The sequence below is a fragment of the Netta rufina genome (assembly GCF_964035555.1).
Source record: "Netta rufina genome assembly, chromosome: 2".
NCBI classification, from domain to species: Eukaryota; Metazoa; Chordata; class Aves; order Anseriformes; family Anatidae; genus Netta; species Netta rufina.
In genome coordinates this window covers 20,670,879-20,692,325 of record NC_140124.1, presented here as the reverse complement: position 1 = coordinate 20,692,325, position 21,447 = coordinate 20,670,879, and the positions used below count along the sequence as shown (strand labels likewise).

At 33.8% G+C, this 21,447-nt stretch overlaps 1 protein-coding gene across 1 annotated transcript in view; it reads left to right on the top strand.

Moving 5' to 3' along the window:
- MALRD1 (MAM and LDL receptor class A domain containing 1) overlaps nucleotides 1-21,447 on the top strand; it is a gene marked incomplete at both ends in the record, with an annotated part of 250,210 nt that overhangs the window by 58,838 nt on the left and 169,925 nt on the right. Inside the window, 6 exons of the mRNA XM_084281876.1 lie at nucleotides 64-169; nucleotides 1,444-1,811; nucleotides 3,623-4,035; nucleotides 15,115-15,202; nucleotides 17,772-17,969; nucleotides 20,461-20,638. Of these exons, the coding sequence (XP_084138002.1) occupies nucleotides 64-169; nucleotides 1,444-1,811; nucleotides 3,623-4,035; nucleotides 15,115-15,202; nucleotides 17,772-17,969; nucleotides 20,461-20,638 (1,351 nt within the window). The remainder of the gene's footprint in view (nucleotides 1-63; nucleotides 170-1,443; nucleotides 1,812-3,622; nucleotides 4,036-15,114; nucleotides 15,203-17,771; nucleotides 17,970-20,460; nucleotides 20,639-21,447) is intronic.

Genomic DNA, 21,447 nt, shown 5'->3' with positions numbered 1-21,447 from the left:
CAAATGCTTAGAAATTATTTCTTTGTTAAGCCTGAAAAGTTGTTTTCTGTTTTCTTTTGATAGGTCATTTTATGTTCATTCTGAAAAACAGCAGCAGCATTTCACAAATTGCTCAGCTACAAAGCCCAAAGTTCAGGCAAGCTGGATCAAACTGCACAATGTCTTTTTGGTATGAAAAAAAAAAAAAAAAAAAAAGAAAAAAGGGTTTTAAATTTATGGACCATCTCAGATTGTTTCTCTTGGATTGAAATTGTGGTTATAATTTGAAGTAATATATACACTCTTCTGTGCGGTATTGTCTCTTTCTATTTCTTAATATTTTAGTCTTATACAAATATGCAGAAAAAAGCTGAAGCTGTAGAACAGCTTCAGAACTGAAACTTGGGACTTCTTTGTTATAAGGCTTTGGTCAAAATTATGTTAAAGGATTGTATCTGCATGCACATGGACAAAACCCACCATAATTGTGATAATATTTCAACTTAGGTTAAAATTGATTTGAAAACATTATGGAATTTTTCTCAAGAATCAGAAACCTTCCAAAAATCTAATAGCTCATGAGGTTACCAGCTGGATTATCAAAAGAATATTCAAATTTGGGTTGTATCTTCTTTGAAAGGAAGCTCCAGTGCAAGCATGCTAGCTTCAATTTCAATCCTTTACCCTGAAATACACAGGGAAAAAAAAATTATTTCAACTATTTTCTTATCACAATCTCTATTCAATCTTGTCATAGAGGGACAGAAGAAATAATCTGTGATAATTTGTATACTTAAGTCAAAGATGGTGGTGGAGTATAAATAACTGTTTGTATGACTTCTGCATTATGCAGTGTAGTGTTTCTTTGCAATGTCAAATACATCTACCATAGAAAGAGAAAATGTCATTTTATCAAAGACTTGTGACTTGCAGTATAGGCCTGGAAATTATACACTTCTGGATAAGTTTCGAGTTTTGTTGTATGATTGCTCATTTATGCATTTATCATTTTAAAATGTTGTGATGTTCTCAAAAAATACTGTAAAAAATGCAGCATGTTAATAATAACTAGTACAGTTGGAAGGAGTGCTTTTGCATTGAATAAATGCTCATTTTTTTCCTTCTGGAAACCTTATAATTATGTCTTAAATTTGTAGAAGGCATATTATGCATCTGAATGAACAGTGTTCATTGCTTAATATGAAAGCAATGTGTCTCTTCAGTTATGGTTTATAATTTAATGAAGTTTGCTTCTTCTCCCACAGTTTTCAATTCTTGATATAATATTCTCTTTTATACCTATTTACTATCAGTACAGAAAGTGAATTAGAGGCAACTGGAAATAGGCATAGTAGATGTCCCGTATTTCACAGAGCTATGACAAAAAAGATGTCATAAAAAAAGATGTTCCAGCATACTTGATTCTCATCATTTACACCTCTAACTTTGTTTCTATCATTTTAGGTATTACAATTACGGTCAGTCAGTTGGAGCAGCAGAGATGCAATTGCTTGTGGATGGGCTGAAAGAACCTACTGTCCTTTGGAGAGTATATTACAATCATGGAAATCAATGGTTGAAGACATTCATTCAGCTTGGACGCCTTTCACATCCCTTCCAGTTTTCAGTCAATAAGATCAGCCTGGGTTTTTATGATGGCGTCTCAGCAATTGATGATATTACATTTGAAAATTGTGCTCTTCCACCACCTGCATCAAGCTGTGAAGGTCCTAATCATTTCTGGTGCAGAAGCACAAAAGCGTGTATTGACAGGTTATGGGTGTGTGATCTTGTGGATGATTGTGGGGATGGATCTGATGAAGAGAACTGTAGTGAGTATTTTCCATTAATGCTTACTTTATTGCAAAAAAAAAAAAAAAAAAAAATTAGTTGCCATGTTCATTTCTGGAGCAAAAAAGTACAATACTAGTACAGTCTATCAGTGTCATAACCAGAGATGATGCAACTGAATATATTTACTGCTGAAACACTGAAAATTATTAACTTAAATGCATATAATTTATCACATCTGAGAGTAAATGTCATTCAATCTGCTTTATTCTAATAAGATAATTTTCTTTAATTTTTCTGAAATACTTGCATTTAAGCATTTTTTGCCTTTTTTTTTTTTTTTTTTAAGGAGAGAATTCGCAGTCTGCAAATTAATCTGGGTGAATGTGCTGTTTATGGTTACACTGACAGAAATGCAATGCAAGATATTATATGGAGTGAGAGAAGGGCATGTCCTATCTCTGTATAACCCTCTCTAACCAGAAAACATTAAAATATCTGTACTACTATAACATTCTAGTCATACTGGACCCAATTGTCCCTTTCAGAGAAAGAGCTTGTAGGAATTGAGAAAAGCTATAGGTCATTCACATTTTTGACATTCACCTTGCAGTGCTGAAGGGCAGTGTTGATGATTTTCTCCCCCAGGCACGCATTCATCAATTTTAAGAACTCAAGAACATTAATATAAAAGAAAATTAACTAACTGGTACTTTATCACATCCCGAGGTAACCAAATTATGTAAATCAGAGTGAGTTTGAGAAGCAATGGATACCTTACATGCTTCAAGGGATACTAGCCTGCGCTGATATCTGCTGAATGTCAAATTTAAACATCTGAATTTCAAAGACAGCGTAGGCTTTCCATTCTATCTCAGTTTTTCCCTCTTGTAAAATGCCTATCTTCTTTTAACCCATTTTGATAGTAAGAAAGTACTAGATGATTTTGCAGTTTTAAACATCGTAATAAATAAAAGCTTAATAATAATTAAAAAAATAATTTTATTTAATAAAGAAATTATTTCAGTTAGTTTATGAAAGGCAGATGCAAGGGTGGAACACAAGTTCACCATCTATGACAAACTTTCTTTTTTTGCATTAAAAGTAATTGGTCAAATCAATATATTTTGGCTTGATATCATGTGAAGTGCAGTTGTGTTATAAATGCCTGAAATTTATCTTTTATAAAGCTGTTGAGACTACTTCTGCTTTGCAAAAACATATTAGATCACTTATTACATCTATCTACAAAGCTAAATTTTTTGATTTATTTCATCCAGTTATCCTCAGTTTTACCTGAAACTTAACTGTCCAAAGGAGTTAAAGGACTTCAGATGCTTTAAAATGCATAAATTTATCTAATACGTGAATAGTAACATGGTCTTCACAGTTCTGTTTATTCAATAAATTAATTATGTAATGTTTGCCAGATGTATATTGAAAGAGGAAGTAATTAACTAGTAATTAACAGGTTTTTATTTTATTTTTGTTCATATAAGTGTAAATTTGTTCCTTGGAGGGAAACTTTTGCAAAAAGTAAATGGGCTTTTATCTATATTAGAAATATAGATAAAGGAGAAAAAGAGAATATTTATATATAAATTTTTATATTATTTATTATTTATTTTTATATTATCTTTATATTATTTATTATTTATTTATATATTATTTATATTATTTATATTTTATATATTTATATTATATATAGATAAAGGAGAAAAAGAGAATATGTAAGGAGAAAAAGAAAATATTTTATTTCTATACTAGGAAGAAAGTGAATGGGGAGTACATTAAAACAGTACTGCCTTTTGATACTGCCTTCACTTGACCATCTGTTCTGCTTGCTTTTCAGACCCTGACCTACAGTGTAACTTTGAAAATGGTTTATGCAATTGGGAGCAGGACACTGAAGATGACTTTGACTGGATCAGAATACAGGGTCCAACCCCAACGGTTAATACAGGCCCGTCAAAGGATCACACAACAGGCACAGGCAGGGGACACTATCTATACATGGAGTCCTCTGAGCCACACGAATTTGAAGATAGAGCAGTTTTGCTTAGTCCTCTCTTCAACCCTTCTGGGAATGGAACCTGCATTTTCCGCTTTCATTATCATATGTATGGAAAGCAAGTTTACTTGCTGTCAGTCTTCCAGAGAACTGTGAGTAACACCAAGGGATGGCTGCTGTGGTACAAGTTTGGAAATCAAGGAAACAGGTGGATAAGACAGACACTGTACATCAGCAGCTATAAACCATTTCAGGTATGGTCCTCCTTGGTTGTGTTATGTTTATTTGCTGCATTGTATAACAGTGGAAACATATAAATGACTATTATTTAAAGCTGTTAGTAGCTGCTGACTTTGAAATCCATTTGTGAGTAATATTTCTTTGAGGAAATATGGCTGATGTTATTTTTTGTGGAATTTATTTTTTCCCCTCTAAAAAGATGATTATAATATTTTGAATATGAACAAATGGTATATAAAATAGGTGCTGCGACTTCTGGCTTTTGACTATTGGTCAGAACAAATTTATTTTCCAGACTGTTTTGTAACAGATTCACAAAAATTTAATTCAAGGAAAAAGGACAGTTAAAAAGAATAGGCTTTTCTATGGCTGACTTTTCCATAGTTACATATTAATCTTTAATTTTATAATTCCAGACAAAAATATTTTTTATTTCAAAATATTTGGTTGCAAGGGTGGGTGAACAATCAAATACCATTTAAGTAAAGAAGTTATTGTAAGTTTAAACTACAAATTTTGCTTTCCTTTCTTGTCTTTTAAAGTTGTGTATGTTATTTATCTTTGCTACATGTGGTTTGTTTATTCTGGTTGGTTTAATGTACTTGCATGTTTACTAGAGTAGATGTTGATTCATTTGACTGCCAACTGGTTGTAAAATTGACTTAAAAAAACAGCATCCCTCCCTGTGAGATCAAAACAAACCAACCAACCAACCAAAAAAAACCCTTCATTTTGTATCTGCATATAATGCAATATAAAATGCAGTATCTGCTTTAGACTGTCCCATATTTGTTTCCCAATGGATTATTTTCAGTTTGATAAAAGTTCTACTGTATTTGAAAGAACCCTTATACTACTTCGACTGCACAGAGCCCCCTGGAAGGACATAATTTTTGCCAACACCATTTGTATAAATGTAAAGGAGTATCTTATATAATCCTAACAAAGCCATATTAATTTATAGAGTTTTAGAGGGTGTGACCATAATAAATTTTATTTGTTTATGTTTAAATAGAAAAATCATTCTTTTAACTCGTCTCTGACAATAATTTGGCCTAGAGCTGGACCATGCACTATTGTGATAGTGGTATGTTGGCGTCAATGACAGCTGCTAGGTTGAAAGTATTGTGAAGCCCCGATTTCTTTTCCTTTTCATCCAACATGCGGCAAAGTTGAATGTGTTTTTTTGCTGACAAGCTGATTCTTCTCTTATTTTTGTTGTTCTTCTAGTAATGTAGGTCCATTGATTTGCATACAGTTTCTAATGTTATACATTTGTAAAAATGAAAGAACTAAATCTCAAATGTGGCAGCATTTCATTTGATTGAACAAAAAATCTTTCAAAATAAATTTTCACTACTTATTTTTAATGTTGGGACTTTTATCATGGAAGCTTCATAAGTGTGTAACTATGATCAATTTATGCTGAAAGTGGTCAAAGGCATTTGGCAAAAAAAAATAATTTTGATATACTATCATGCAATTCTAGCATAAAATAAGCTGTACATACTTGATAAAAATATATATATTTAAGGAAACATTCTATGTCTGGTAGTTTCTCTAAAGAACTATAAGACTGCGTCCAACATTTATCCTCCTGAAGGTTAGGAAGGTCTGTTTGGTAACTGAAAATATTTTTTCTTACGTATCGTAGGGCTTTCTATTTTACTTGCCTAGTTCTCTGCAGGATCCTATATTCTCTTAATGAATTTTTGCCTTTTTTTTAATGCTAATTTTTGAGGAACATGAGGTGTAAGGTATCATTTAATAGTTTGTCCTGAAGAGAAAGTTCAGGATCTGATGTTCGTTATTGTGTATTCTATTTCCAATGATGGAGTGTGCTGTGTCACAACCCATCACCCTTCAATACTCAGAAATTTTAAAGAGAGAGACTTACTCTGTTGTTAATAACTTGTCAAAATCTGACTTCTTTCTGTTCTTCCTTCTAAGTGAAGAGTGTCAGGATCCTTCTAGGGCTAAAAACGTGTTTTAGCCCTTCTAGGGCTAAAAACGATCTCAGCACCTTGTTACTGCTTTTTCCCTGAAGCCATATTTCTGCTGAGATGTGTGCTAGAATAGCTTCTCATTTAGTTTTAGGTCATCTTCTGATTCGATAACAGTAATACATTTCTAGTCTTCGTGTTTATTATCTTGTTTTCCCCACATGCTCTCAAATTAGTGTTTTGGTGTTCACAACTTGAAGTACTTGATGTCTCATAGGCCTCCTTCATGTTAGAAAGGAAATGACTATTCATTTATTTTTCCTGGAGGGTCCTAGTGAAGAGAAAACTGTAGGCTTTAGACAAAGTAACGTGAAGGCATGTTTTACAAAGAAAGTATATGGGGTACTACTAGGTAACTGATCACAGTTACATAAGTAATATCTACCTTTACCTCAACTCGCTGCCTTTTCTTTTCTTAGTGAGATGAAGTAGTGATTCTTGCTTGGAGATTCTGGTAAACAGCTCAGTAATAAGGAAAACATCTCACTCTGGTTATTTCTGTGATTCTAACTGTTTGTTGCAATTACTTTTTCTGAGAAGAGAGAAGATTGCTTAACCTCCCCCCCCTCAAAAAAAAAAAAAAAATCTGTAGTATATATAAAATCAAAAAACAAACAAACAAAACAGTTATAATGGGGAAAAAAGAGGTTTTGGGGGGGTAAGTGCACTTTACAAATATAAGTGCACTTTACAAATAAAATTTAAAATGCTTCTGAGTTCTGTATCAAACAAAAAGAATGATATTTCAAATATTGAAACTTTAGAAATAAATATTTTTATTTTACACATTTCTAGTGGTGAAAAACATATTTTAGACTTAAATAATATAGCAGGAGAAGTTATAATATGATAGCATCATTAAAAGATTTGGGTTGGAAGGGACTTTAAAGATCATGTAGTTCCCTTTGTAGCAAGAGACAATGGCTTTCTAAGCTTTTTTGTCAAGTATATCTTGGAAGAGAGAAAATTTCAATTTTTATTTCCTGCATAACAAGCATCAAAACTATTGAAATTTAAGGTTCCAGGTTTCTCAGTTTGCAGTGGCATTTGAAATTTCAATATATTTTTAGTTCCAGATAAATGTAGAGTTCTTTTCGGTCTTCTCTAAACATTAATTGATAGGTTTCAGATTTAATATCTGGGCTTACGCTGGTTAAAATGAAGCTGAAAAATTTTAACTATATTCTGTTAATACTGTTAACACACTGCAGTTAGTGATCTGATCTCTGGTTCGGCTGTTCTTGTACATTGAAGTATTACGCTGCAAACGGGTTGAGATGCATCAAGAAGCTCACCCTTTCTGATATACTAACTACTATTCCAGATTCTCTGCAGTCATTTTTCCCTTATGGAGCCAAGTTTATTGCTGTCAGGAACTGCTAGCCTTCTGGCTTGATTTGATTATCTGCTTGCTTCCGTGTTTGAGGCCTCAATTTCAATGTGTATGCTCACATCGTAGTTGGAGCTCATTAATGTTTATTTGGCCTAATTAATTTATTTCATTAAAATCTGGTGTTGGAAGCCGGTCTGAAAACTATCAAGGACTTATCTGTTTTTAGACTTCTAATACCCACCTGTGATCATTTTTTCATTTTCACTTTGATCCATTTCCTGATAGTAATTTTCACACAAGGATTTAGTTGTAATGGATTTCCACTCTAGCAATAGCTTCATTTTTAACTTTCCATTTGTCATTGCTTGGCTTCCTTTTCCTAGTCTTATTCTTTGTGCTTTTCCCAATTATTTACCGAGATTAGTGTTTAGGAGTCTATTTATTTTTCTAGTGTTGCGTCCTGCACCTGGGACAGGGCAACCCTGGCTATATGGACAGGTTATATAGGTGACGAGATGCTGGAGAGCATCCCCGCAGAGAGGGATCTGGGGGTTGTGGCTGATAGCAAGCTGAAGCCAACAGTGTGCCCTGGCAGCCAGGAGGGCCAACCATATCCTGGGGTGCATGAAGCAAGGCATCGCTAGTCGGTCAAGAGAAGTGATTGTCCCACTCTACTCTGCTGGTGTGGCCTCACCTTGAGTACTGTGTGCAGTTCTGGGCACCAAAGGACATAAAACTGTTGGAGAGTGTCCAGAGAAGGGCTACAAAGATGGCAAAGGGCCTAAAGGGGAAGATGTACAAGGAGTGGCTGAAGTCACTTGGCTTGTTCAGCCTGGAAAAGAGGAGGCTAAGGGGAGACTTCATTGTGGTCTACAGCTTCCTCATGAGAGGGAGTGGAGGGGCAGGCGTTGATCTATTCTCTTTAGTGACCAGCGATAGGACCCATGGGAATGGTGTCACACTGCAACAGGGGAGGTTCAGGCTGGATATCAAGAAGAGGTTCTTCACTGAGAGTGTTGTTGTGCACTGGAACAGGCTCCCCATGGAAGCAGTCATGGCACCAAGCCTGTCAGAGTTTAAGAAGCATTTAGACTGTGCTCTTAGTCATATGGTCTGAATTTTTGGGAAGACCTGTGCAGTGCCAGGAGTTGGACTCAATGACGCATGCAATGTTAAACAAAATTTCTTCATATTTTTGTAGGCTGAGTTGAACAACAGCATTCAATAATCACCTAGAAGTGGTACTACGAGATATGATTTAATAGCTTAGTGGATAGTATTGGTGATAGGAAGACATTTGAACTTGATGATCTTGTAGGTCCTTTCCAATCTTGTGTTTCTATGATTCAATGATCCTTATGGGTCCCTTCCAACTCAGGACATTCTATGCTTCTATGTATTTATGTATCTATGTATTTATCGGTCCATTTTAAATATGGAAAACATGAAGTAATTAAATATTTTCACAACCTTTCACAACAGAGAGACTACATAATAGTTTGGCTATTTGAATTTAAGGGAAACAGCAGGACAGCAGGAATTTTGCTTTTCTGAAATTTAGGAATGTTGTCTTAAATCTTCTACTGGTGTTGTATTACTAATGAGGAATTGCTGAATAGGAAAATAAGATTTAGACATCTTTACAAAAAGATGAAAAATGCTAGAGATTTTTTTTCCCCCTTCTTCACTAGATCTAGAAGGCATCTTTGAAAAGGTTTCAAAGTGGTCACAGGAAAGCTGAAGTACTTCACTGAATCTTTAAGTCTCCTTCCCTTGTTCTATGCTTTAAGTGAAACACATTTTATTTATTTATTTATTTATTTTTTACTAATTTGTGATGATCTATAGAGTATATCTGCAGCAGAATTAGGAAACAGTATAGAAATTCTGCAACTGATAAAAATCTTTAATGAGACAGGGCTTCATAGTGGGTTATATATTTTGATGATATCCCTTGGTTACTGTTTTCTTTCTTTGGGAGTTTGAATCCACGTGTATGGCTGTAGCAGCAGCAATGTTATGTTACGTTCTGTCTCTGTCAGACAGAATGATTTGGACAAGTAAGGGTCCACATCTTCAGGCCAAAGATGTAATAGTGCTCATGAGTATTTGGTGCCAAACAGGTAATTTACTCAGTTATCAGCACAAATGTTTTCATAAGCATTTGAAAAAAATGTGATGCATATTTTCTCTCAGGATAATTCTTAGCTCAGCATGGAAGGATTGTCTTAGCAGTAAGCATTTGAACAGGTCAGATGCAAGTCTGTCAATGAAGGGCCATTCAGGCTTTTCTTGATAGCCTGCTGTGGGGACATCTTTATGCAGCCCTTGACATTTTGACATGCTCCAAAAGGAAAAAGAGAGGGAGAAAAAAATGGTTGTAACAAGCCATTCTGGTTTTATATGGGATGTATCTTTTAGGACCACAGATCCTAGGAATGTGACATAGTAACTCAGCCAGAGACCTCTAAATTTATTTTTTACTTTTATTTTTCTAAACATGGGGACATTGTAGCTGGGAGAAAAAAAAAGAATCTCTATAGAGTATAAGCGAATCTGTGTGTAAACTGCTGAACCTGCACAAGTCTTTATAGGTAAATAATGTTGCCTAATTAACTATATTATTATAGGTATAACTATATTGACTATATGAAACAACTGAAGCTTTTTTAAAAAATTGCAAAACCACATTTATATGGGAACACTAAAGGGAAATACACTTTAGTAGTGGGAGAAAATTTACTGTATCTTCTGGTGTGTGTGTGTGTGTGTATATATATATGTATGTAACTAAATTTGGCCTTGACCAGTTAGCCATACATGTTTTAGTATTGCTTTTCAGTATATCATTACCAAGTATTTTCACTATTTAGCAAATTTTAAGTAATTAAAAAAAAACATCATCCATCCTCTTTAGGAAAATAAAACATTAACATTTTAAATGTTATTAACAAGTGGAATACCTAAAGGGTACATGTGCATTTTTCACAATTTTAAGCCCCTGTTGCCAGCTTTAAAAAAAAAAAAAAAAAAAAGGCATGGATAATAAATTAATTGAAATTAAAAGTGATATGCAGATTGAGCGAGGGAAGCTTGTGTTTGTGGTGTGTTTTTTTTGCTGTTGTTTTGATTTTGTTGAAGTTTATTTTTTTGTTTGGTGTGCTTGTGTTTTTCTGTGATGAGTTTTATTTGCGGGGCAGTTGTGTGGGTTTATGTCATCTTGTTTGTTTGGGGGGTGAAGGAAGAGCTGTGTTTTACTTTTTTGTGCATGTGTGGTTTTTATTTTTAAGCACTTCATATTTACAATCTCGATTGCTTTTGAAAATAATCTCATTAAGGCTTTTTTTTTTTTTTTTTTTTAGTTAGAGGAGTCTTCTCTAAATCTTTGTAGATGAAGTCAAAACTAACTTTGTATTTAAACCAATTTAAGTTTAGTTTTAGCATTATAATTAGCAGATAGATGTCTCCCAAGTGGGCAGGCTAACCATGCTCTTTCATTAAACTAGATTCTCTCAAAATTTTAGGAATTTACTATATATATATATATATATATATACATATGTATATTACATCTGCAATAATCCTTCAAATGTTAATATTATAGAGTGGAAACAGGATATTTTATCTTGAAGGAAGATTTGTACAATGGAAGGAAGCTTTAATACAGCAACGTAGTGAGTTCCACTATATGTAAACACTTATTACAAATGTGAGCAGTTCCAATGGCACCAAGGAGTGGCCAGCAAAATGATAGAAATGCAATACTTCCCTGTACTTTAGGGAAATGCTTGGAAAAACATCAGAAAGTAGCATGAGGGTTAACAAGCATGAAGCAATAAGCTAACAATAAGTAAACGAGCACAAGCAATAATGAAGCATGATAAAGTGCTGTACTGGATCAGAGCTGGTGTTAGTATCTTGTAAAACCAAGCACTGTAAAGCATCAAGTATCTGTCACAAGATTTGTCACAATATTTGTTGTATATATCCTTAAGATCATTTATAAGAATTAATTTGGAACCTTGCATGAAAAAGACATTGAAAATTCAACTTTGAAAATTTTGAAGTATTCACTTCTAATGTGTCTTTCATGGAAACAAAAGGAAAGGACTGACAGGCTATTGAATATGGTCAATAGAATCTCAGTCTTCTGTACTTGTAGTGTTGGAATGTTGTAGTTAGATAAGGCTGACGTTTTTTCCAACTGATGAGCTTTTTCTACTTGTGCCTGTTTTAAGGGGTAGAAGGGCTCCACATTATGCCTGTAGCCCTGACTGCCTGGTCATTAATCCTCCCAGGGTTAATACAACGTACTGTGACACCCTTTATTGCCAGTGCACTTCTTTCAAGGAACACCATGCATGGAAGGAACAGAAGAGTTCAGTGCCACGTATTTAGAATGCAACTACTGGAAGCTTAGATCAAACGTTTGGGATCAAAGGTCTCAGGCCCTGCAGAGAAGACTTCTTTGACGTCAGATGAAACAGACAAACAAAACTAGAAAGGAAAAAATTAACATGTTCAGAATCACTTATCAAAGAAACTATAAACTAATAATTTAAGAAGTCAAAATTAAATCTAAATTTCACAGATTTTATCACAATTATTCTGAGAATTTGTCTTCACTTGTTAAATAGTTTCCCTTCTCACTGTACTTGTTGAGATATCATTCTACTTATTCTTGAAAAAATGGTCATAAAGTGAAGACTTATTGTGACTTGTATATTACATGAAGATATCTTCATTACAAGGATTTATGAAGGATGAAATTTCGTTACAGATTTCATGGAATGGGGCTCTACAGTTTGTCCATTACCTGTAATTACAAAAATTCTATCATCTCTTAAGAAATTGTTTAGTTTTCTTGATGGCATGAAATGTTTTCCTTTGTATACGCATAGCACTAAAATATAGATTCATATGCATTTCATTGCCTATTTCTGAAATAAACTAATTTCTATCCTGCATTTGCTTTCAGTAAGTTATGACAAAATATTTGTAATTTATTTGTACTATTATATACTTGTGTGGTTGTTCTCTGTTCTTCAAAGTAAACTACATTTTCTTATCAGAAATAATAATAATAACCCTAATTAAAATTAGCAAGTTCTAACTTCTAATAAAATCACTAAGTAACACAGTTGACACTTCCTATGACAAACCTGAGATACTGTTTGGCTATATGACTAGTTAAGTACTTCAGAACTAAGATCAGTATTTCCTACACAGTCAGATATCTAGAATTTTCAGCACCTTGCAGATTTTGCAATGAATTCAATTCTACTTAAAACTATGTTTGCATGGAAATCCAGGTTTAATTTTGTTAACCTTCAGAGGGCTAGTGACAGAAATGAGCATTACTGTGTAAATGGAACACTTATACAGAACGATGTCACACATAATTATTCTATTAACATTTGTCATAATGTTCTTTATTCAAAAAATACAAAAAAATCATCCTCTTTTTGTACACTAAGTGTCATTCCAAAGTGAAATTTTGCTCCTTCTGGAGTATTTTCACTTCTTTTATGTAACATATGTTTTGCCACCTTTTTAGTGAATCAAACTTTCAGTGGATTCAGATTGGATCTCTAAAATTCTGAAAGCTGGAGAAATTGGGAACAATTTATCCTCATTCAAATTATAAATGAGATGTGAAATGAGCTTCATGGTAGATGAGTTTCCTGGAGGTTGTTTAATAATAGCTTATGAAGTTTGCAGAATTTCAGCAGGCAAATTAATTTAAGTGGTCAATGTTTAACCACAGTGCAGACAGAAGTTTTATACTGCATAACTAGATCATAAATTGATACTATTTTCAATTGTAAGCTATCAAATGCAATACAATATGGTCCTCATTTCTAAAATCTATAAAGAAATCATAAATTTCATATAGATTATGCCTCCCTTATGTTGATTAGAACTCTACTTCTATGCCTGAATGTACTCAAAGTTAAGGAATATCTAGTTCTATTCCTTCGTTGATGAATATCTATTGAATATATACCTATATGTTGTATTTTTCTCTCTTACTAACTGAATTCATGCTATATGACCAAGTGTCAGGCTCTTTGAGCAAATAAATAAATAATGAAAGACCAAAAAAAAAGGGGGTAGGGGGGAAGCGGACAGCTATGTAATGCTATGTAATGTAACAATAATCATCATCATAACAATAAAGAGGTTTTCTAAATTGTGTTACTTCTACAGTAAGCCGTGGAATGCCACTTTTGTCACTAAGTATTGCTATGTAAGATGCAGGAATGCTACCTCCTACAGGTAAAGGTTGGTGGAAGATGATAGATGAGCATATCCTCAGAATGTGTGAATGTTGTGGATGGAGAGATGTGCACAGGGAGAAAGATGGGGAGAGAATCTCAACCTACTGATTCACATTAGTCAGAGTCAGCACAATGCTACTTGAAAAATAGTGTAGTTTTACGGACCTTGCTTTTGTCCTAGTAATAACTATACGGATAAGTTTAACAAACCCTCTGCCTCTAAGACTGAATTTTAGCTCACAGTTAATTTAATTATGAGTGGATAGTAACTCATGCTTAAAAATAAAGTCAAGATTTTATTTAAGATCCTGTGTGTATGACAGTCAAAATTAAACTGAAGGGAATGTTGTCATTTTGGAATAATAAAGTTTCATGCATGACATTTCTAGATAATAGATATCTTGATTGTTTCTGTTTCTAAGCATTTTTGTGCTATTTATGTTGGCAAATAGTTAACCATTAAAACAGTTAATTAGTTAAACACGAAAAAAAAAGTGGATATTCTGAGGGAAAAGTAAGAATCTCATACTAGATGAAACTTGTAATAAGTAATACAGTCATTTTACATTGTTCACTTTAGATGTTTTATCCTAAATTAAGTAATCTGCAGCATATCCATAGTAAGGGACATATATCTATCTGTCTTGTAGTAGCATGAATGTTTATGTGGGTGGGGAAGGTGACACAAAAGCATTTTTCAAAATAAAAAGCAAAGAAGCAATTTTAATATTTGAAGTCCAGTGGATCAGCTAAAATATTTTTTGAAGTGTGTTTTGAGGAGGACATTTTTCTTCTTTTATGGGTTTTATAAATTAGTTACATCAAGGAAATTATCACTAAATCTTTTCATAATCACCTGCTTGGATTTTTATAGTTCAATACCAGTCAGAAGAAACGAGGCTTATTCAGTCATCCAGAGAGTAATTCAGAAATACTAACATCTCCTATTCCTTCTCAGTAGACATTAATGAGAAAATAAGCATATATAGCATTGGAAATTCTAATAAATTTGTAGAACATTTTTCTTTAAAGTGTTCCAGAGCACATCTATAGCCTGTTTAATTGTTTTCATCACAGTGAGATTTGTATAAGGGTATATAACGTATTCACATGAACATTATGATAATTAATCATGATTAATGTTACTACAATAAGTACCAAAGGAGCTAATCATAATGTGCCACTTATGATAATGTCTTGCCATCATTTTATATCACAATGATGTTTCAGTGGATTTACATGATTGTAAAGCCAGCAAGTGTTATGGTTTACCATGATTAATGTGACCACCAGTGAAAGCTGATAATAATTAGTCTCTTCTGTAAAGTGTCACTAAATAGAATATATCCCATAGAACAATTTTAATCTAATTTTAAGTATGAAACATGGCAAATGTTCTGTCGATATGAAATATTTAATGAGAAGTGGAAGTCTACTATATACTGAAAAATGTTTTTGTAATTGCTTTTTCCCCAGATCTTGGTGAAAGGTACAGTAGGAGATGGCTTCACTGGAGATATTGGACTTGATGACATGTCCTTTCTAGGCTGTACTCTTTATAATGGTAAGAGCAGAATTAAAGTTACATGTAAATCTCTTATCTGTGCTGATTGTTTTCCATCGTTCGTAAGTATTGCTACTGGAGAAACAAAACCAGATCAAACTAATCACATCTGACAAGGAAATTTAGACTTGTTTCCTTCCTTCCTACCTCATATCTAGGCATTAACTGGAAATAGTTTCTGCTGTGCTCATAAGGTCCTAAATAAACCTGCTTTAACAAGTGCTTAACAGGTATGGAGCTTCCATTCTCTTTGGATTTTTGATTCCTAAAAGGAAAAACAAACTTTACTGTGTACAAGCAAACTGACCTTTCATTTAGCAAAATCAGTTTCATACAGCCTTCCTTCTCTCCTGAATAATTTTTAATGTTACAGTGTCAATTGGTCTCACTCTACAGCACACTTCTGATGATAGGGCAGCTTGTTCTCAGAAGTCATTGCTACCTAGTACAATGTCTACAGAATCGTAGAACATTACCTCTGTCACAGAAGGGGTTTTAGGAGGACTATTAGCTGCAGCTACAGTCATAAACAGGCTGCAGAACAGCAAACAACTGAGAACAAGTTTTTTTCTTCTAAATATCAGTATCTTAGCACTAAGTCTAAAACATCTTGGTGCAGATGTGTTTTATTCTGCTATTCTAAAAATTCTTTTAGATACATAATTAGGTCTAGTAGGAATATGTGTGGCATATTTCTTTGCAGATAAGTAACTCAAATTTTGCCATGTCTATACAGTGTGCAATGATATTTATTATAAAATTTTGCATGTAAATTGCAATTCAGAACAAATTTCAAATACACAATTACTGTACAATGCTTTATATTTGAGGAAGAAAACCTTGCAAAAATCTCTACGTATTTTCAAATGAGTTATACATAAATATAAAAATAAATAAGAAAATTGCAAAGTACAAAGTGTATTAGAGTTTCAAAGTTCAAAAATGAGAAAAAAAATGTTTATTTTTTGTGCAAAAATGAAACTAAACTGGTCAACTGTAATAGTAGACTACTGAATAGGAAAAAACCTTTGTGCTTTTTACACAGTATTTGGAGTAATTTTTGAGACATTTCACAATCCTTCTTTTTCTATTTTACTACCTCTACTTCCTCCACACCATAAAAAATACAAACAAACAAAAAAGATTTAAAGAGACTGTGGGAATAGTAGGCAAAGCAGTCAATAACTATAACACTTTCCACCAGATTTAATGAGTTGGACCAGGGACAAAAAACTGGGCACACATCTCATTCCTGAACCCTTGAATTAAGTACTGGCAGCCCAGCTGGTATTGTCCCACTTGTAACTAGATACAGAAATACAGACCATGGATGGGCTTGATAGCCTCTGATGGTAGTCAATCATAAGTAACATTAAAGATGTAGAAACTTGAGCATACAGTTTTGATGAATCATTTGAATTCCTGAAATATAAGCTATTAAATGATATTTGCTCTAGACAAAGTGGTGTTTCATAAATTTTACAAAATGGGTTATTTCAAATGAGGGAAATGAGTTAATTCCATTCCGAAGGTTATGGTGTTTGAAAAAGTCTTCTCTTGTTCCAGTGGAGTGGGAGCAGGAGCAGGGACCTGAATGTTCCATCTGTATTTAAAAATTTCTGACCAATACAGTCCTTGATGCTAGTATGAGTTGTAGATCTATTTATTATATCATTTAATTATTCATTCAAAAAGTTTTTCCTCCTCCCTCATTATCAGTCTTGGTGCTCTATGCCTTAAGGGGGGAAAAAAATCTTTGCTGTCCCAGATACATTTTATATCAAAGTCTTCACATGTACTTTTTAATTAACTCAGGTGTATTACTTTATTGTATTACTATTACTGTAGTGCTTTGTGCACTACTGCTAATGATTTCAATAATGATTGAATTTAAACAAGGAATTGTATAATGAAAATTCTTTTTATGGACAATGATAGCAAAGGTTTCCAAGAAATGGGAGTTAGTCTGAAGAAAGGTGCATAGTTTGCATAGTAAAGAATAAAAGACAAAGACAATGGACTTAAAAGATATGGTAATGAGTGTGAATGAAACAGAAAAGAAGTAGTGGGACAAGCCGATAACCTCAATTCTTCTACTGGGAAAAACTATTTTTTTCAATGATGAAATTTAAAGTTAAGGAAATTATATAGTAATTTCCACAATCAGTTGCAGTAATTATTGTGTTGAAAAAAGACCATTTTAATCTAATAATCTGTTAGTTTTGCTTCACAAATTATTTTTTTCTGATTGTTCTTTCAGTCTCTGTGACAGTTTTTGAAATGACTGACCAATTTCATTTAAATTTGAAAGAAATGTAAGAGGCATAAATAAATTCCTACAAGTGTAGAGGATTTTACAAATGGTAGTTGGCTAACACGAGCAATGTAGCACTTTCCACTGAGGAAATCCAGCCATTACACATTCAATTCACTTCCCAATGGGAGTTATTTAAGACATTCAACATGACCACCCAGGCTTGTTTCCAGTAAAACTTTATCCTTGAGAAAGGATGTGAGTGGTAAGTGTAGAAGTTGTTAAAAACGTATGTGCCTTGGTTCTGTTTCTCAGAAATTTGTTCATTTCTTAAAGGAAACTTGCCAACAATATCTACAACTCTATCAGGAACTTCAGTTCCTGCGACACTCCCTATGAACAACTGCACAGAGAATGAGTTTGTCTGTAGAGCCTCTGGACATTGCATTCAGATGATCCAGAGGTGTGATTTTAGACCTGACTGCTCTGATATGTCTGATGAATCAGATTGTGGTGAGTGTACTAAATCTTCTATTTGTTATCTTATTAGTTTGTGGCTATTCAATATATTGCTTAACACCTGTTTCTTTACCTTTGACATTTGATAATATTATCTAGGTGTTATTTTTTAACATGATTTTCCCCAGAAAAAGAGTAACATTTTGCGTTTAATAAGCAAATGTGAGATATGCACTTTCTGCTTTCTAATGGGCTGATTTAGACATGGTATTTTATATTCCAATTCAACTTACTACCAAAGTGCAAAATTTTTATTTATTTTTTTTTAAGTGAACACAGTTTCTCAAACTAAATGATACATTTATAATTTGAATGTTCAATAGCCAGACTTGAAAAGAGAATAATTCTATAGTCTTATATTTGGGTCACATATCTAGGAGACTTGGGTCCATTTCTTACTTCATTGACTCTCCACCCCCCTACCCCCCCCCAAAGTATTTTAAGCAGCAGAGATTGTGAAATTCAGTTATGCCATCACCTCTTTGTTTATTTGACAACTCTGATTTTGTTCTGCATCCAAATAAGTTGTAAAACTTGAATTGGCAGAGGAACCTAGAGTTACCCTAGAGTTACTGACTCCTAGGTCAGAAAGATAATACATTTAACCCTGCTGTATATGCCAGCTGTTAGGCTAGAGTATGTGGAGTGGCATACTCACATAAACGTCAGCAAATCCCAGCATCGAAATTCCCAAAGCTCATTGAACAGTCAGATGGGAATAGTGAAGCTGGGACAATGAACAGGTTCACCAGACACTGTCTGTTGTCCACTGAGGTCTAAGACATTTTCTGGTTGCTTTTGAGTCAAGGCTGTTCCCACTACAGCATTTTAGGAGAAAAGAAACTGTGAAAGACTTTGTTTTCCCTTAAAGCACAATAGTTGAAATTACTGTTGTTCGGAAGATGACTAATGAGAAGGACAGACATCTAGAGACATTGACCTCATCTGTCTTTGCAAGCTAACATATTCTCACTGATGATCAAAACTCTGCATTCATTACACATGGTGTAGAAACTCCAATCACTTCTTTCAGGGCTGAAGACTCAACTAGGAAAAGTATCATTAGGCTCCCGTCTGTCTATTTCTTACATGAATTAATCCATGATATAAATGTCAGTTGGGTAATTTCTTATAGAGTGCAAAAACACCAACCTTTGAAAAACTGCACTGAAAAATATGTGCAAGGCCCTTTGTATAGAAGATTTTTTTTTCCTCAGAAATTTACATTGTTTCACAAAACATCCTTTCCTTCTGAGAGAGATAAGTACTGGGGAGAATACACTTTCATATATTTGCTCTGTCTGAAGTCTCCAATCACTATAGCAATGATGGCAATTTATCACTCAAATGACAATGCTGGAATAGGAGTTAAGTATGTCCTGATTAAGGGCAGAAATCTGTTCTCAGGAAGGTGTTATCTTTCTCAGAGGCATTTGAAACAATGTTTTTAAAGCAATTTAAAAAGAAAGGAAGGAAGAAAGAAGGGAGGAAGGGAAGGAAAGAAGGAAGGAAGAAAGAAACAGAAAGAAAGAAAGAAACCTTAATACTATGTCACTCGTCAGTCTCAAGAAACATCACATCTTTATATGAGTAACCACACTGTTTGTAGTTTGCTTCATTAATGGAAATATAAAAGCTATAAATTAAAACTCACTCCTCAGTCTATTATCATCTGTAATCAAAATTTCTGCAGAATATTCAGGAAGTGTGTACTAGAGAATAAGTATTCAATAAGTAGCAAAACGAAAATCAGTTTGTTCGTGGTTTTGTTTGTTTGTTTGTTTGTTTGTTTGTTTTTTCATCTAAACATTCTTTCAGGGGGATTCATTGGAAGGAACAGTTGGTAGTGATCCTACTTTTCCTGTCCAGTTGCTCTGGAAATCAAAAAAACTGAGGCACAAGCAGCTGCATATTTATTTATTAAGATAACTATTCAGTACTTGACACCAATGCCAAATAGCTGCATTATCGTGTAACTTTCAGGTATTTCAGGGACTGCTTGAAACAAAGATTTTTATTTTTTTTTTCAGAGTTTCTGTGGAGGATTTTGTATCCAATATGCAATGGGTTGCTAATGTCATCAGTGTATTAGGCTGACGAAATAATAATACAGAATCATATCAGATACATAGCTGATGAATTTTACACACATTCCAGTGTGTATCGCATATAATCGCAAATAATCAACAGATTATTTGGATAGCCTGAAATCTGGTCAGAATACATATGATGTTAGGTACCAACATGCAAAAGAACTACAGTATTATTAAAAGAATAATCTGTGCCTTAGAAAAGAATATGGAAAATATCATTGGTATTTTATCTGTAGAGGGAAAAACTATGCATATTCGTAGTGAGTAAGCATACACTGTATACTTTAAATTGAATATTTTTATTGCCAGGTTATTTATTTTATCATAATGTAAATTAATGATTCCCTATTTTTATATAAACATGAAGTATTATTCACTGTTCATCTCTAAAGCCATGGAAGTCTGCAATTTTGAGGATAAAACCCTGTGCGGATGGTATCAACCAGCTTTTGAACAAAATTCAAGAATAGATTCCATCCATGACACAAATATATTTAAGTGGGAACTTGGAAGTGGAGCAAATCTATATCCTGGGGAAGAAGAACACTGCCCATCAACTGATCATACTACGTGAGTAAAGTTTTTCAGGTACTTGACTGTCTCTTGCACAGTTTGAGTTTAGCCATATATGGATAACCACAGGAAAAAAATGCCCAGTTCTCAGTATTGAAGCAGTTTACTGATTTATTATTGACATGTAATTAACTGAGGATAAACAGGGCCAGCATTGTCAACACAACAGATGAATCAAGTTATAAAATATTAATAAACAGGTACAATTTTTTAAATGCTCTTGTATAAGCAATGTCCGAAGATTCTAACAGCTCCCTTTCTAGAGTAATACATATGCACCTCCTCTGCCAGAGAATGTGCAGGGTACAAATGTGTTCCCCCTTTTGCGAAGACAATTTTTGTACACTATTCCAGTTTGGAGACATGGCTGTTCCAGCTTTACATGTATCCATGCCACTGCCTACAATCCACTTATACATAAGCCATGAGAAATCAGCCCCCTCATAGCACCTCAATTGTCATCTCACCACAAATGTGGACTGCTTGTAGCGTCCAGTGAGGAGGATGCTCTGGTCTGTGCAGGTCTGTTTAACCAGCAAAGCAACTTTTGGAATAACAAAATCAAGTTTTGGCTGCTGCTGTTTCCACTCTCTTCACTATTTCAAATTTTTCATGCTAATTCTTTGCAAGCTGACTCATTAGCTTGAAAGCAGATTTTGCAATTCATTGCTTATTGTTTAATTTGGCTTATGGTGGTCATCATCTTGATTAGTTTGAGAATAATTCCTTTTCAGATGGTATAGACTTTCTTTAATGTCTTACTAACTACTGTTATCCATGCAATTTTGCCAGGGGTGGACAGTACA